Raw genomic sequence first — 16,982 nt, forward strand, 5'->3', positions numbered from 1 at the left:
CCATCCTCTGCCCTCCCCCAGCCTCCCGCGCCGTCCGCAATCCTCGCAGGCACCTTGAGATAAACACCCACTAATGATTTTATGCTTTTCTGCTCTGGGTAGCCGCGCTCAGCACAATCCCTTCCCCCGCCCCGGCGACGGGGGCCGGCCCAACGGAGGGCTTGGGGGATGGCGGGGGCGTTAGTTTGTTTTCTACACTGCCGCGTCTCCACACCTGTTTTTCATTCATTCATTCGTTCGTTCATTCATTCATTCATTCACGGATTCGTCACAGCCGCCTCCCCGGCCCTCCGGCTCTGGAGGAGAGGATGGGAGGGGGTGAGGCGGGGGACACAGCGGCAGGGGTGCATCTTGGTGGCGAGGGGTGTGGGGGTCGGGGTGGAAGGACCCCGTCGGAGGGCAGACTGGGTGGCTTTGTCAAACACGAGCCGAGCGATGCGGCGGGGGCGGGGCGGGGCGGGGGCGCTCCCCCGGGGCTCGAAGTTGTTTTCCGAGCCGCGGCGGCGAGGACAGCCGCCCCGGGTGCGCCTCTTTGTCTCTCCCCGGCCGGCGCCGCGTCCCCCGCGCGCTCACCTGGTCTTGGAGGACAGGAAGGCAAGTTTGATCAGGCCGTAGGTGAAGAGCGGGATACTCTCCTTGGCGACGCTGGCAACTTGCAGCCGGTGCTCCAGGATGTGGAGTTCCATCGTCCGCCCGCGCTCCGCGGCGGCTCATCCGCGGGGGGCGAGCCGCGGCCCCCGCCCCCTGCGCGCCCAGCCGGCACCGAGCGCCGCGGGCAGCCGGCCCGGGGACCGGGAGCTCGGCGCTGGGCGGGCCGGGGCGGACAAAGGGGAGGCCCGCCAAGCCGCGAGGGGCCGCGGGCGAGCGGGCGGGCGGGCGGGCGGCGGGCGAGGGCGGCAGCGCTGGCGGAGCAGCGGCGCTGGGCGCCCGGCGCGGAGAGCAGCTGGTGTTCGCTGTAACAAACAACTTGCCACTCAAACGCCGGCCCGCTGGGCATGCGCGGCCGCCGCGGGGCGTGCCGGGACTTGTAGTCGCGCGGCCTCGGGCGCCGGCGGCTGCTGATGTCAGGGGCTGGGCGGCCGCGCGAGGGGCCGGCCCGCTGAGGGGCGGGGTGGGGGTGGGGGAAGATTCTCGAGCGCGGGGCCCCGCAGGGCCACGGGGAGGCGGAGGACAGAAACGGGGAGCCTTTCGAGCCAGCCTGAGCCTGAGTGCGAGCTCTGTCCCTCAGAGCTCGGGACTAGGCGCAAAGCGAGTGGCCCACCAGAACTCCCGCTCTGGAGGAGGCCCGAGTCTGGGAGGGGAGAGAGGTGGAGAAACCGGTAATTACAGCGCAGAGGAGCAAACCAGAGAGGGGTGCCGGGAACACACGTGGGGCCTCTGGGGGTCTCCTGGAGGAGGGCACGTCCAGGCTGGGTTCTGAAGGATGAACGGGAGCTCGCTGAGGAGGGGGAGGGGCGCGCGGGGATGGAGGCCGGCGGCCTTCCAGGCAAAAGGAACAGCGTGTCCAAAGGCACAGAAGCGTGAAAGCCCCCACGGTGCTGTGTTTGGCTTTGCTGGAGCGGAAAATGTGAGGAAGGAGAGGCAAGAGATAAGGCAGGCGCAGTCACCGGGAGTCCGGTCGAGAGGCTCATGTGTGCGGAGCTAATGAGGTGGCCGTTTATCCGGGTGGGAGAGAGGGTGACGGGGGCTGCGAATTAGGGAAGAGTCTGAAATACATCCCAAGGGCTTCCCACCCCAGGGCCGGTGTGCCCGTGACCCCGTCTTGCGACGGCTCCCCTCTTCGTGGCTGAACTGGAATTTTGAAATGTTCTGGGTTAAAGTTACTGGTGCTTTGCTCTTTGGCAGAGTAATTTGGGGACGTGATGGGTCAGGTTTAGCTGCTGGGGCTGTCTGGGAAGTGTCTTTGAGGAGGATTCTGGTCATGCCCTCTCACATTCCTCTCTCAGCCCACCTCTGTGAGGTAGGGACCCATCAGACTACCTCATTGCCACAAAGGGGCTTGAATCCTGCAGTCTGGTGGCTCTTGAAGTGTGTTGACTCCCTTCCTGCTTTACTTTCACGAAAGAATTTATCACCATCTGATAAAGAATATTCTTTTTTGTTTCGTCTGTCTCCCTTTTCTAGAATCTCATCTCCGTGAAGGCAGTGGTTTTTGTCTGTTGTCTGCTGTATTCCCTGTGCCTGAGATGTGACTGGCAGGTGAGAGACGTGCATTCAATATTCGTGGAATGCATAAGTGCATACCTCTATTCCTTTAGCATCTAGAGGCCTAGAAGGCCCAAACAGAAATGCATTCAGGGGCCAGGCAAGTGTGAAGATGTGTGAAGCAGTTGGGTATCAGACAGTTGGAAATGGTACAGGAGAAGGAAGGCCAGCCTGAAGGCATAAAATTCACTAAACAAACAAACAAACAAAAAACCCCCAAAACCACCACGTGAAACCAAACAAGCCAGGCTAAAGGCAGGATTTGGTCAGTTTTCTGACTTTTGCTGTGGATGGCCTAAGTCAGTATTTTTCAATCTGCAAGCCATGACCCGTGAATGGGTGGTGAAATGAATTTAGCAGGGCATGGCTAGCATTAAAAAAATAAAATAATATTGAATAGAAAATGACACAGAGCTTTGCACATAGTATGGGTAGGTTACTATGATCTTTTCTATGTTCCAGGAAACTTTCATTTTGGCTCCACGTGTACGTGTGTGCACGCAGGCACGTGTGTGCGTCTCTGTGCATGCACGCACTGAATCTTGATACAAAGGTATTTCTTTCTGTGAGTCTTGGTTAAAAATATTTGAAAACACTGGGCTTTCTAGTTAATCAAGCCAGACTATTGTAAAGTTTGCAAATTTAAATCACGTTGTTTGGATTTATAGAATTGCTTTCACAGAGTTGTATTTGGTGCTTAAGAGTTTTGTGACACTGACACCTGAAATGAATGTTGGGCTGTTGAGGAAACTAACCTCTAGGTTGCCAAATCCGGAGGATGGTTTCAGGCTGGGGCTAGGGTGAGACATTCACTCTCAAGGTCACACAAGTCCTGGCGGGCACGTTCTCGTGGAATTCACTCCTCTCCTGATTCCTTAGCATTACACTCTTCTGATCCTTTCCTGGTTCATTTGGTTTTCCTTCTTTGGTTTCTTCTCCGCCCAACCCTAAAATAAGTGGAGGCCCACCTGGTATTCCATCCTGTAGTGTATTTTTACAGCAGTGGCTGCCAGTGAATCATGCCTCCTGGTAAGGCACCCCACACTGACTTTGGGTTTGGCCATGTGACTTTCTTTGGCCAGTGAGGTCTTAGCTTGGTAGCACATGTACCTGGTAAGGCCTGGGCATTGAGACTTACCCACTTGGATGCTCCCCTGAGGCCACTACGCTGTAAAGAAGCCCAAGTGAAAGTCCACATGGAAAGAGCCCCAAGTGTTCCAGCTGTTCCAGCTGAGCCCTGTCCCAGCTGAGCCCTGTCCCCTGCCAACAGCTGGCATCAGCGAGACACGTGAGCCGATCTTGGACCTTCTAGCTCACTGTCCAGGTGAATTCAGCCACATGAATGAGCCAGGTGAAACCAGAAGAGGAGCTACCCAACCAACCTGTAGAAGAATAATAAGTAAAGCCGACCCTTGAACAACATGGGTTTAAACTCCTCGGGGCCACTTATACACCGTTTTTGTCGACAGTGAATCATGCAGTGGCTGCAAGATCCATGATTGGTTGCATTTGTGGATGTGGAGCTGTGGATGTGGAGGCGCCACATGTACAGAGGGCCATCTATAAATTATAAGCAGATTTTCGACTGCACGGAGAGTCAGCATTCCTAATCCCCGCCTTGTTCAAGGGTCAACTATAGTTGTTTTTAGCCACTAAGATTTGGAATGGTTTTTATTTTGCAGAAATAGATAGCTGATACATTCCCTCCATCCTCATCTTCTCTCACTCTGTGGGTGGACTCAGTCTCTGGTTTCTAATATGTTGAGGGCCCCCAAATTGACAGTTCTAGCTCAGAACGTCTTCCCAAGGCCCCGATTCACATTTCTAACTTCCTAGTGCTTGGCTACATCCACCTAAATGTTCCCAGGCTTGACCAACCCAATCTGTTCACACCTTGCCTCATCACCTAACCCACCCCAGACTGTCTCCTCTTCCTCCTGTAATCTCTGTCTGGGTTGAGGACATCATCGCCAGTCCCTAAGGTTGCCCGCCTGATGTGGCTCGTGTTTTCCAAGATGATCACAGCAAGATGTTTTATTCTGCATGTTCTCCTGGCAACATGACGTTGATCATCACCCCATGAAGAGGTGGGTCAGTGTTCCCACTGACTTGAATCTGAGCAGGCCTGTGATCACAGAGGAAACGACACCTGTGACTTCTGAAATGCGGTCATAACTGGTGATCCTGTTTTCCCCTGCTCCTCTTGGGACGCTCATTCTCTGAACCCGTCTGCCATGCTGTGAGGAAGCACAGGCCACGTGGATAGATCACAAGTGGAAATTTGTGTTGGTTTGTGAGGGCTGCGTGATGACGTAACAAGCTAGGGGGCTTAAACAACAGAAACGTATTGTCTCTCAACTCTGGGGGCTAGAAGTTCAAGATCCAGGTGTCGGCAGGGTTGGTTCCTTTTGAAACCTCTCTCCTTGGCTTGTAGATGGCCACCTTCTCCCTGCTTCCTCACGTGGTTCTCCCTCTGTGTATCTGTGTCCTAATCTCTTCCTCTTACAAGGACACCAGGAATAAGGATTAGAGCCCACCCTGATGACCTCGTTTTAATTTAATTACCTCTTTAAAGACGCTATCTCCAAACACAATCATATTCTGAGGTAGTGGGGGTTAGGACGTCAGCACCTGAATTTTGAGGAGTGGTGGACACAGTGTGGCCCATAGCAGAATTTCAGCCAGCAGCCCCAGCTGAGGTTTCAGCCGACAGCCAGCGTCATCACCAGCCCTGGGGAGGAAGCCTTCACCTGACACACATGAGAGACCCTGAGCAGGAACCACTCAGCTGAGCCCAATCAGCCTCTCAAACCATGAGAGATAATGATAAAATAATTATTGTTGTTCTAAAACACTACATTTAAATAGCAATAGATTATTGGAATATTCTAGAATCAACTGGTGGTGGTCATGGGGAGTGGGGGACAGGGGAGAGCTGACCAGGGAATTATCCTGGGTTGATATCTCTTGCTTCCCTGCCCCCATCTAATCAGTCACCAGTTAGTCTTAATGATTTTATTTACTGCACACCTCTGTAATCCAGCCTGTCTCTTCACCTTGACCATCATGTTCCCATGTCCTAGATTGTTACAGTGGCCTCCTAATGTCCATTCCATCCTCCTCGTGTTGCCAAGGTAGCTGTTCTATGCTGTGGTCCTACCGCCTGTAACTCATTAGGGGCCATGGCTCTCTTAAGAAAACCAAGCTCAGATCCTCCATAGTTGGTCTTATGTGAAAGGAAAGAGGCTTTTTGGCTCCTAGACTCACTCTGTCCAATATGGTAGCCATTGGCCAAACATGGCATTGAGCACTCGAAACAGAGCTAGTACCATGAGAAACAGAAACTTTAATTTTACTTCATTTTAATTAATTTAAAATTAAAAACTGAGACTCAATTCAGTTATTGGAAAACATTCAGGTATGTTTGGAAGGAGCTGCCCAACTGTCCTGGTTTTCCTGGGACTGAGCTTTCAGAATGTGGAACTGTGAGTTTTAAAACCAGGACTTGGGCAAACGAGGATGAGTTGGTAACACTGCTTTGCAGCAGCTTGGAAAATCTGTGAAATCCAAATACAGATCAAGTATTGTGGCTGAGAATTAAGCATCTGAATGGAGATGTGGCGTAAATGTCAAAGACTTGGTATGGAAAAAAAAGTGTAAAATAGCTCATTAATAATTTCATATATTGATTACATGTTGAAATGATAATATTTTGGATATTGGGTTAAATAGAATATATTATAAAAATTAATTCCATCTATTTCTTCTTTCCTTTTTAAAATTTAAAGTCACATATGGCTTGCATTATATTTTTATTGGGCAGCCCTGCCTTAGAGCAGTGGTTCTCAAACTGTGGTTGGTGTCAGAATCATGGGGGCATTTGGTAAAGACACCCAGGCCCAGGCCCTGTCCTGCTTTGAGAAGCCTGGGCCTCTGTCCTTTATCAGCTCTCTAGGCCTCAGTCGTCCTGCTGTGGTGGAGTGGGGTGTGGGAATGTAGATGCCAGCAACCCCTTTCTTCTTAAGTCAGGGGTCTCTGGACCCAAGAAAACAATGCCCAGGGACAGTCAGAACTTCTTGCTCTGCCTGGCTAAGGCCTAGCGTCGGCTTTACCAGCATGGGCGGCTCAGATGGGGTAGGATCAGAAAAAAGAAGAGGGGGAGGAGAGAGTCAGGGGCATCTTTTTCTGGGGCTCTGTTTCTTTCTGGATCCTTCCCTAGTCCCTAGGTGAGCTAACCTGAAATCTCCTTCCTTGGGTTTGACAAACAACATTCAGGGCCATGGGCAGTCATTGAAGGTTCTTGAGCAGGGGAGGAGCCCGATGAAATGGATGCCCCATTGGCCTATTCTGAGGGAGCGCAGGCCTCAACCACCTCCCTTTCCCACACTTTCCCACAGAGCTTCAGGAAGAAGAGATTTCTCTGATTCTTTGCTAGGAATGCCCCTCCCACATGCTTGCCTACACCCCCACAGGAAAGGATTACTGGTCCCCAAAGTGCACTGGACTGAATTAATGTAGACCGTCACAGCTTAATCCCCATCAGCCATGATCCTGATCTCGTGCACAGGCTCTTCCTTCTTTGGTGCTCCCAGGCCTGCTGAGATTTGCCAGGAGCCCCCAATGACCAGGTGCTGGCCTCTCTGCCACAAATCCACACTTAGACACCAGGCATTGCTTGGCCCCACTAAGGGAGAGAGAGTGGGGTATGGGAAACCAACCAGCCAACCAATGTTGCATCCTGCAGAATCAGGCCAAGTCTGAATTTGGCCTCTATCCCATTCTGTGCTGTGCAAATTATATCTTTCTCTGCTGCATTTTCCTCATCTGTAAAATGGGCATAATGGTGCCTCTCTCATAGGGCAGGCATGTGTGGGGATTAAATGAAAGAATGCATTTGGGAAAGCATCCAGCACTATTCCTGGCACTCAGTAGCACTCAGTAGATGCTCAGTAAATATTTGTTGAGTGAATGAATGAATGAATGAGTGGATGCGCAGCTCTTTGGCAGTCTGGCCTTGAGGGCAGACCCCCTCTGTGGTTTCTATTCTATTCCTTCCTGGCTTGTGGCTCCCCTCAGTGAAGGAGGAAAGGAAGGAAGTGGGTGTGTGTAGGGCTTCTCCTTGGTGCCTGCGTGTGTATCATTGCATCTGATTCCCCGGAGAGGTAGGGATTCATGTGTTCATTTTACAGATGGGTAGACTGAGGCTAGAGGAAAGTCAGGAGGAGAGGAGCCTGGGGACGTAGCTTTTCTCGGGTCTCCCAAGGGCCTGCACCAGGACTGAGCACGCAGTGCCACTTAAGGAAGACCTATTGTTTGAATCAATGAGTGAACGTCAGGCACCGTGATGACAGTGGGAGCCCCATCCCCTTTTTTGTGACATCCTTGGGCAGGGCTAGGGCAAGACAAGTACCAGAGTCTTCTCTCTCTCTCTCTCTGTTTCTGTCTCGGATTATTTCCTTTCATGCCCTCTTCCCGCCTCCTCTCTTCTACTTCTCAGCCTGTGCCCTTTCAGCAATTTTTCCTTCTTTCTTCTTTCTTCCTTTTTCTCTCCCTCCCTTCCTTCCTGTCTCTTTCTTTTTTCTTTTCCTTCCTTCCCTTCCATTTCCTCTTTCCTTCTTTCTTTTCCTTCTTCCTTCCTCCCTCTCTCCCTCCTTCCCTTTCTTCCTCCCTCCCTCTTTCCCTTCTCTCTCTCTCTCTCTCTCTCTCGTTATAATTTGTGACTGAAGACAAGACTCCATATCCTCTAAGAACCAAAAGGTTGAGGGGCCTCCAACACCTCTTCCATTTACACCCTGGTACCTCAGTTTCCTCATCTGTAAATTGGGTTGTTTTAAGGACTTGGGGTGGTATGTGTAGGTACTGAGTACAGGCCTGATGGGTGTGAAGTATTGCTGATGTCATTGCATCTGTGCCTAAGGCTGGCCTTACTGCAGCTCTTTAATATCCTGGGAACTGATTCTGGAGAGCATTAGGGCCTGAGATTCTGAAGGTATGATTTGGGGTAAATTGTGCATCAATTTCGTGATCACTAAAATGCAAGTGTCTGGATGGCTGCTTCCCAGGAAGGTGGTGAGCTGTTTTTCATTAAGTTGTTGGGATGGGAAAACAATAGCTGAATCCTGTGGAACTAACACACAGCCTAGTTTGGATCATAAGTTCAGGGAGGGCAGGGCTGGGACGGTGTGTGGCCTTTCCCGGCGTGGTGTTCATTCAAGGCTTGGGGAGTGACTCAGGATGCACGTGTGGTGACTGGCAAGTGGGGGTGGCCCAGGGGTCCCGAGTGACCCCAGAGTCAAAGCAGCCCCAGAGTTCCTTCTCAGTGGATCACAGGAGAGGGAGCTGTACCTGGGACATCCTTTTTGCACGTTGCAAAGGTGATTTGCTCTCTTGGGAGGGAATCTGGTCTCTTTAAAATCCTTGGTGAAGATGCAGAAACATCTGCAGTAGACACTGCTGGGATTACTCATGAGATATTAGCCACATCTCGGTGAAAAGAGCAATTTATCAGAGGATATTCCTTCCAGCGACGGAGAACCTTTCAGAACTTGATTGCACTTAATGCACCAGCCTTTCCAAAGTGTTTTATTCCACCTTCAAATGAGATAATGAAGCCCTTTAATTTACTGTTCAACTCCCAGACAGAGTGAGCAGGTCAGGCCCGAGGAGACAGAAGGCTGGACCCAGGCTCAGGAGGCTGAGTGCTCCCAGTGTGTCGTCATGGCCTTCTCAGCCTGGAGCTGCCCATCTCCTGTTGGGAGGTGGCATGGACTCCCAGGCAGCCCAGGGTAAATCCCAACCTTGCAGCTTCCTTCCTGTTTATCCCCATGCAAATCACTTAGTCTCTTGACGCCTCAGTTTTGTCATCTGTAGAATGGGGATGGGTGACAATGCCAGAGTGGCGGGTTGTGATAAGGATTGAGGATGATATGGCTAAGAGGGCAGTGTCTGGCACGGGGTGGATGCTCAATAAATGGCAATTGTCACTGGGTAGTGAAATCAAGCCCGGAGACCTCAGAGGAAGTTGTTCTTCCTGCTGGTCCTGGGGAACGTTCACATCCTGGCTCTGCCCTGGAATCACACCATGAGCACCAAATAAAACAGCCTCAAGGCCTTCACCACCTGCTCATCTTGCCCATCCGTCCTGACCATTTCAACGGAGCTCGCTCACTCAGACAAATAGATGATGGCTGGCTGGCTGGCTGTAAAACTCAGCCATGGGCAGCATCAAGCCCATGCTGGACCTTGCCCAAGCCTCCTCCAGCCTCTCATTTGGACCCGGGAGCTCCTTGACCTCACCTGCCCTGGTTCTCAACCCCTATTGGACATGCGTATTCCAACATACATGATACATCTAAGGGGCCACATTAAATTTGTCTTAATTATAATACTCTCCCCCCAAAGTATAAAGTTGCTTGCTCTTACAATATCAGTATATTACGATACTTTTCCAAGGATGCAAGTAAAGCATCCTGAGAAAGGGATGTTTTCTAATTTGCACAGAGATCATTATAGATAAATGGCTTACCCTTCCTTCCCCCACTGCCCCAGTGGCCTTCCCCTCTCAACCTCACACTCCCCTTACAGTAGGATTCTGGCATTTGTCCCCTGTTTCTTGCTCTGGCCTGGGCGGTCCAGCCAGAACTTGCACTGTTGGCCCCATCTCAGGCTGGCTTCCTGACCTGCTCGTCTCCTCGCATCCTGACCCCAGATTGACTCCTGTTGACATCCCCTCACTCTATACACATAGCTCTCCACCCTGCTCCTCCTGCTCTGACCTTAGCCTCCCTCCTGATCATCATCCAAACTCACCCGTGTCTGTACTTGTGGCTGATAATGGCCCTTAAAGATATCCTAGCGCTAATCCCTGGAACCTGTAAATGGTACCTTATATGGGAAAGGGGTCTTTGCAGATGTGATTAAGTTAAGGCTTTTGAGATGAGTTTACCCTGGATTATCCAGGTGGGTCCAGTGTAACTACACCATCTTTACAAGAGAGAGACAGAAGGATATTCGACACAGACAGAAGAGGAGAAGGTGACGTGACCACAGAGGCAGAGATCAGAATGATGTGGCCACAAGCCAAGGAGTGTCAGCCACCATCAGAATTCAGCCACCAGGATTCTCCCCTGGAGCTTCTGGAGGGGGCACAGCCTTGATGACATCTGATTTCTCCCCAGTAATATAGATTTTGAATTTTTGCCTTCCAGACCTGTGTGAGAATAAATTTCTGTTGTTTTAAGCCACCAAATTTGTGGTCATTTGTTACAGCAGCCATGGGAAACTATATCAGTGTTCTTTCATCCTCTCTGGTGAAATCCTTTGCCTGGTCCATCTTAGTTCCTGGCCCTGACTCTGCTTCAGTCCTCCCCGTGGTCCTGGCCCTGAAGGGAGCTCCCGAGCCCTTCAGATGGGCCTGGCCACTTGATGCCACAGTGCCAGATCCCACTCCTGACAGGGGGTTTGGGGACATTTGTGTCAGCTGCATAGGCGTTATCTGCTGGCGATCAGCCACAGGACCCTCTGGGTGGTAGGCCCCCCCAAGAGAACCTTAAGCTTAATCCTCCTTCCCTATAGAATAATCAGGGCTCGTTATGGATGGGGAACAGATGAGACAGTTCAGAAGAGCATTTGCTGAGGTCCTACCATGTGCTAAGCTATGTGATGGGCGCTTGATACACATTATCTCTTCTAAGTTACCTTTCTCCAGTCTGGGGATAAAAATGGGGTTACATCAATGGTAATAAAAATTATTCCTCTGGCTTATTTCCTTCCTGCTCTAATGGGACCTCTTTGCCTTTCAAATTTTCTGCTGTTTATTTCCAGGAGACCCAGGGGGTGTCTCACTAGTGCTCGTGAACATTCTTCTGCCACAACTTCTCGCCGTTTTCCTCTTCCTGTGATTGACTTTCAAGCTGGGATGGCTGCTTTCAAGCTCTCTGCTGTCTCCTTCCCCCACTGCTGTGGCCCCGACTCCTCAGAAGGCTGAGAACCTCTTCAGGATTAAAGCTGCCTTGGCCACAGCCCAGGCCTCTGAGCCGCCCCCATCACCCTAAAAGGGAGATTCCTCTCCCTCCAGGCTCACTCTCCATGGTCACACAGCTGCAAAATATGCCACGTCAGCTCTCAGTATCGTGCAGACATCTTAGGGAAAGGGCTTGCTGCAGATTGTATTCTCCCAAAAAATGGTAGCAAGAGTGTCTCCCATCCCACGTGGCCTTCATACAGTGTGACTCTGACACTCCCTCTCCTTGGATTTGGAGGGATTTGTGACAATGGCAGAAGTGACACAGTGAGTGATAAAGAGTGATGTAGCTTCCACTGCTTTGCTGGGAATGCTTGCTCAGGGGACTCAGCCCCTATGCTCTGATGAAGCCCGCAGCACTCGGAGGGGCCCACGCAGAGAGGAGCTGCCTGTGGCTTGTGCCCACCCTCCAGCCATGTGAGTGCACCATCCTGAAAAGTGGATGGTCCAGCCCCAGTCAGCCACCCTAGCTGATGCTGCCTGGAGCAGAGATGAGCTGTCCCCGCTGAGCCTTGCCCAAACTATGGATTTATGAGCAGAATAAATGTTTGTTGTTGTTCGAAGCCACCAAGTTTGGCATGATTTGTTTCACTGCAATGGACAATGGATACAGAGTTCCTCCAGTTTTCTTTTGTATTCTCCTTCCCTGGGACTCAGACCTGGAGCCATGGGGCTGAGCCCAGGGCCAACCTAAAGGACTGATCTGGCTCCTTCCACTTGGGAATTACATTTCCCTCCCCTCAGGTTGAGCCTCTTCCTGGGAAGCTCTTAGGTCCCTCTCACAAACTGACCCATGGGGGCAACTTCACTGGTCCTCTGGAATTGACTGGACATCCTTAAATCCCAGAGGACCAGAGTTTAGATTAAAGCCAGGACATCTCCTTCACTTCCTTCTTATCCTCCACCCCAGTCACAATGTCAGTAATTTTATGAGGAGGAAACTGAGGCTCAGAGAAGTTGAATCACTCTCCCAGAGAATACAGCTAGGAAGTGGAAGACTGAGATTTGGACCCTCATCTGTCTGCCTTTCCACTATCCTGGGGGCTCCTTCTCTGTATTCTGTGCAGAGGCTGATACTCCAGAGGCATCCCCTTGTGTCTCACTAAGGCCCTAAGCCACTTCATCATCCTCTCACAGACTTCCCTCAAAAAAGATATACATTCAGATGGCTAATAAGCATATGAAAAGGCACTCAACCTCATTAGTAGCTGGGAGATGCAAATTAAAACCCCAAGTGGGAATTCCCTGGTGGTCCAGTGGTTAGGACTCTGCCCTCTCACTGCCAAGGGCCTGCGTTTGATTCCTGGTCAGGGAACTAAGATCCCACAAGCCGTGCAGCATGGCCAAACAAACAAAACAAAAAGACAAAAAACAAACCCCAAGTGTACTGCTACTGTGATTGAATGCAAAAGTGTCTCTCAGACCACCTTTCGTGGATTTGTGGCCCCACTATATGTGGCCCCACCAGCCATTTTGGCCAACTCGGGCCATTCCTGCTTTAGCACTCCTTCTGGGGTCAGTGGAGGCTCCCTTTCTCCCTCTGCTTGCACCTGCTTCCTTCCTGACCACAGGTGTCGATCTCAAGAGCACTTCTTAATAAACATGCTGCATGCTAAACTCCATCTCTGTTTCCAGGGGAACCTCACCAGTGACAAGTACACATCCACTAGAATGGCTGAAATATTTTGAAAAAAATTTATCCTGTTTTTCACATTTTGAAACATTGTAAACTGGAAACAGACCCACACATACATGGCCAGTTGATTTCTAACAAAAGTGCAAAGGCAATTCAATGGAGAAAGGGTAATCATTTCAACAAATGGTGCTGAAACAACTGGACAGCCATATTAAAAAAAAAAAGCAAGCAAGGAAGGAAAAAAAAAGAATCTTGATTACCTATACCTCACAACTTTTACAAAAATTAACTCAAAATGGATCATAGACCTAAAAGAAAACCTAAAATTAAAATACCCTCTAGAAGGAAACAGGGGAAAATCTTTGTGACTTCAGGTTAGACAAAACTTTCTTAGTTATAGCTCTATATCCATGAGCTGTAAAAGAAAAATATGCTGTTATTTTCATCAAAATTAAAAACATCTGATTTTCATAAGACATTTTTATGAAAATGAAAGGACAAAGCTACAGACTGAGAGAAAATATTTACAAAACACATGTGATAAAGAACTTGTATCCAGAATATAAAGAATCCTGAAAACTCAATAATAAGAAAAACAAATAACGCAATTAAAAATGGTCCAGGGACTTCCCTGGTGGCGCAGTGGTTGAGACTCTGTGCTCCCAATGCAGGGGGCCCAGGTTCGATCCCTGGTCAGGGAACTAGATCCCACATACGTGCCGAACTAAGGAGCCAGCCTGACGCAACTGAGACCCAGTGCAACCAAATAGATTAATTAAAAAAGAAGTCCAAAAAATTGAATAAACCCTACAGACAAGAATATATGTGAATGGCAGATGAGCACATGAAAGGATGTTGTGCATCATTAGCTATTAGAAAAATGCAAATTAAAACCAAAATGAGATACTAGTAGGCACCTCTTGCAATGATTTAACAAACAAACAAACAGATAAACTTGACAATACCAAATGCTGGTAAAGATGCAGAGCAGCTAGAACTCATACAAAATTGTACAGAAAACTTAGAAAATGGTTTGGCAGTTTCTTATAAAGGTGAACGTACACTTACTATATGACCCAGCAATCCCACTCCTAGTTGTTTACCCAGCAGAAATAAAAACTTGTATTCCCACTGGGACTTTCCTGGTGGCACAGTGGTTAAGAATCCACCTGCCAATGTGGGGGACACAGGTTCGATCCCTGCTCCAGGAAGATCCCACATGCTGTGGAGAAGCTGAGCCCGTGCGCCACAACTACTGAGCCCATTCGCCTAGAGCCCGTGCTCCACAACAATGGAAGCCACCTCGGTGAGAAGCCAGTGCACTGCAACGAAGAGTAGTTCCCACTCGCCACAACTAGAGAAAGCCCATGCACAGCAACAAAGACCCAACGCAGCCAAAAATAGAATAAATAAATAATAAAATAAATCTTAAAAACAAACAAAAAACCAAAAAAAACTTGTGTTCCCACAAAACCCAGCAGATTTATTCATAATTTTGCTTACTGGAAGCAACCCAAACACACAGAAATTAGGGCAATGGATGAATAAATTGGTACATCTATACAATGGAATATGATTCAGCAGTAAAATACTGTTGAAGCACTCAGTAACATGGATGAAGCTCATACATGTTATGCCAAATGGATGAAACCAAACTCAAAAAACTATATACTGTATGATTACAAGGGTTGGGAGTAGGGTAAGGGGTTTGGTGCCTACCAAGGGGCACCACGGAATTTTGGGAGGTGATAGAGCTGTTCTATATTTTGATTGTGATAGTGACCTGTATGCATTTACCACAACTCACAGAACTGTACACTAAGAAGAATAGAATTTACTGTATGCAAATAAACTAGACTAAAAGTATTGAACCAAATAGCATTTTATATAAGTAGCATCATACTGCATGTATCCTTCTGCAGCTTGCTTTTAATTTCATTCCTCTACATCTCTACCAAAAATTGTAATGAGACTATAACTTCTGCTTAGCTGATGAATGTAAAATGGTATCTTATTTTTGTTTTATTTTGCAATTTCCCTGATTACTAGTGAGGTTGATTTATATGTTTGTTGATCATTTGGATTTTTTCTTCTGTGAATTGTCTTTTTATAGTTTGTCTTTTTTTTTTTTTTTTGTCCTACTGTGTCATATGTCTTTTTCTTCTTGATTTGTATGTTTTGGTTTTTTTTTCCCCAGCCTCTTCCTGATTGTAATGGCTTGTTGGGTAGCAATATCTTCTCAGTCTGCAGATTGTCTTTTAATAATTTTAATAGCATCTTTTGTTGGTAGAAAATTGCAATTTATTGGTTTTTTTTTTTTGGTTCATGTTTTTTATGTCCTTTTTAAGAAATTCTTCTTGACCTTAAGGTCATAAAAGGTATTTTCCTATAAACTTTAAAAAGTTTTGCTTTTCACATGTATGTATTTAGTTCACTTGGAATTGATCTTTTTGTATGATGTAGAGACCTAATTTTATTTTTTATGCATAACCCTACACCATTTATTGAAGAGTCCACCTTTCCCCACTGATTTTTATAGGCTTTTGGGCTCTCTATTTTATTGGTATAGTTGTCTATCCCTACCACACCATTTTAATTACGTAATAAATCTTTATATCTAATAAATCTGTCTGGGGTTACTCTTGGCTCCTTTCTCCTCTCTATAAATTTTAGAAGCATCTTGTCAAGTTCCCAAAGAGAGTTTTGGATGTTTTTGAAATTATATAATATTTGATACATAATTTAGGTAGAATTGGCACCTTTATGGTATTGAATCTTTCTGTCCATCCTGTGATATGTATTTCTTTATATACTAGATATTCTTTTGAGTGTTTCAATAATGTTTTATAATTTAGACCATTAGGTTCTTTCACAACTTTCTGCTGCATTTATTTTAGGTACTTTATAGTTTTAATTTTTTAATTTTTTGTTATGGTAAACAGACTTAAAAATAATATATTCTAATTATTAGTGGTATATAGGAATGCTATTGATTTTTATGTCAATCTCATGTATAGCAATCTTGCCGATTACAAGTTTGTGTATAGATTTTTTTGGATTTACTATGTAGACAGTTATACTCTCTCTAGATATACTTTTCCTTTTCACTTAATGCCTTTTTATTTTTTTACTTGCCTTATTTCACTGGCTGGGTACTTTAGTGTAATGCTCAAAGGAAGCAATGACAGAGGATATCCTTTATTGCTCTGAGTCTAATCGAATTACCTCTAAAATGTTGCCCTTAAATATAATATATGCAGTGAGTTTTGAACAATTACTCTTTATCACATCAGTGACATTATATTCTATTTATAGATTGCTTTTTAAAAATCTTTTTAATAGTATGAATTAGTACAGAATTTTATCAAATGCTTTCCCTGCAGGTACTGAGATGATCATATGCTCTTTTTTTTTTCTTTTAATTCTATAGTGTGGCATATTACATTAATAGATTTACTTATTATTCATGAGATAAATCCCACCTGGCCAGCAACTATTTTATATATATATTTCACTGAAATTAAATTAAATTAGTGCTAAATTTAATTTGATGATATTTTATTTAAGATTTTAAAATACATGTTCATAAGTGTATAATGGATCTATAATTGCCTTTTAAAAAATTATCCTTGTCTGGTTTTGCCATCAAGGTTATACTGGCTTCATAAAACGAAACAGGTAGCTTTCATTCTTTTTCTGTCCTTTGAAATGTTTTTGTAAAAAGTATGTATTTTCTGGTCCTCAGAATTTTCAGAAAATTTGCCTCAACTTATTCGAGCTTGGGATGGTGGAGGTCAACTTCTGGATGGATTAAACGTTTTTACTAGTGTAGTTACTGTTTGAATGGATATCTTCCTTTTCATTACTTATTTTGCTTATTTGTACCCTCTTCCTCCTCCTCCTGCTCCTTCCTTCCCCAAACCCCCTCCTTCTTCTTGCATAAGTTAGCTAGTAGTGTCTTTATTTGATCACTTCCCCCCGCAAAGAACCAGCTTTTGGTTTTATATTTGGGTAGGATGTACTCTTGACTGCTACAACAGAAACCGAAAATGATTAATGACTTAAACAAGTCATACATTATTACTTGTTATGTGCTGAATTGTGTACCCTCCCCCTCTT

General features: G+C 47.0%; 1 protein-coding gene and 1 long non-coding RNA gene across 2 annotated transcripts in view; one reads left to right on the forward strand and one right to left on the reverse strand.

Annotated features, from left to right (window-relative positions):
- Positions 1-813, reverse strand: part of CASTOR2 (cytosolic arginine sensor for mTORC1 subunit 2) — a 56,328-nt gene extending 55,515 nt beyond the window's left edge. The window contains exon 1 of the mRNA XM_057748723.1: positions 574-813. Within this exon, the coding sequence (XP_057604706.1) occupies positions 574-686 (113 nt within the window). The 5' untranslated portion in view covers positions 687-813. The remainder of the gene's footprint in view (positions 1-573) is intronic.
- Positions 814-1,128: 315 nt separating this feature from the next.
- Positions 1,129-10,440, forward strand: LOC130860464 (uncharacterized). Its single transcript, XR_009055444.1, has 3 exons — positions 1,129-1,319; positions 2,125-2,199; positions 10,165-10,440. It is a non-coding gene; the product is annotated as an uncharacterized LOC130860464 (long non-coding RNA).
- The last annotated feature ends 6,542 nt before the right edge of the window (positions 10,441-16,982 follow it).

This window comes from Hippopotamus amphibius, chromosome 9, assembly GCF_030028045.1.
Source record: "Hippopotamus amphibius kiboko isolate mHipAmp2 chromosome 9, mHipAmp2.hap2, whole genome shotgun sequence".
Classification (NCBI taxonomy): Eukaryota; Metazoa; Chordata; class Mammalia; order Artiodactyla; family Hippopotamidae; genus Hippopotamus; species Hippopotamus amphibius.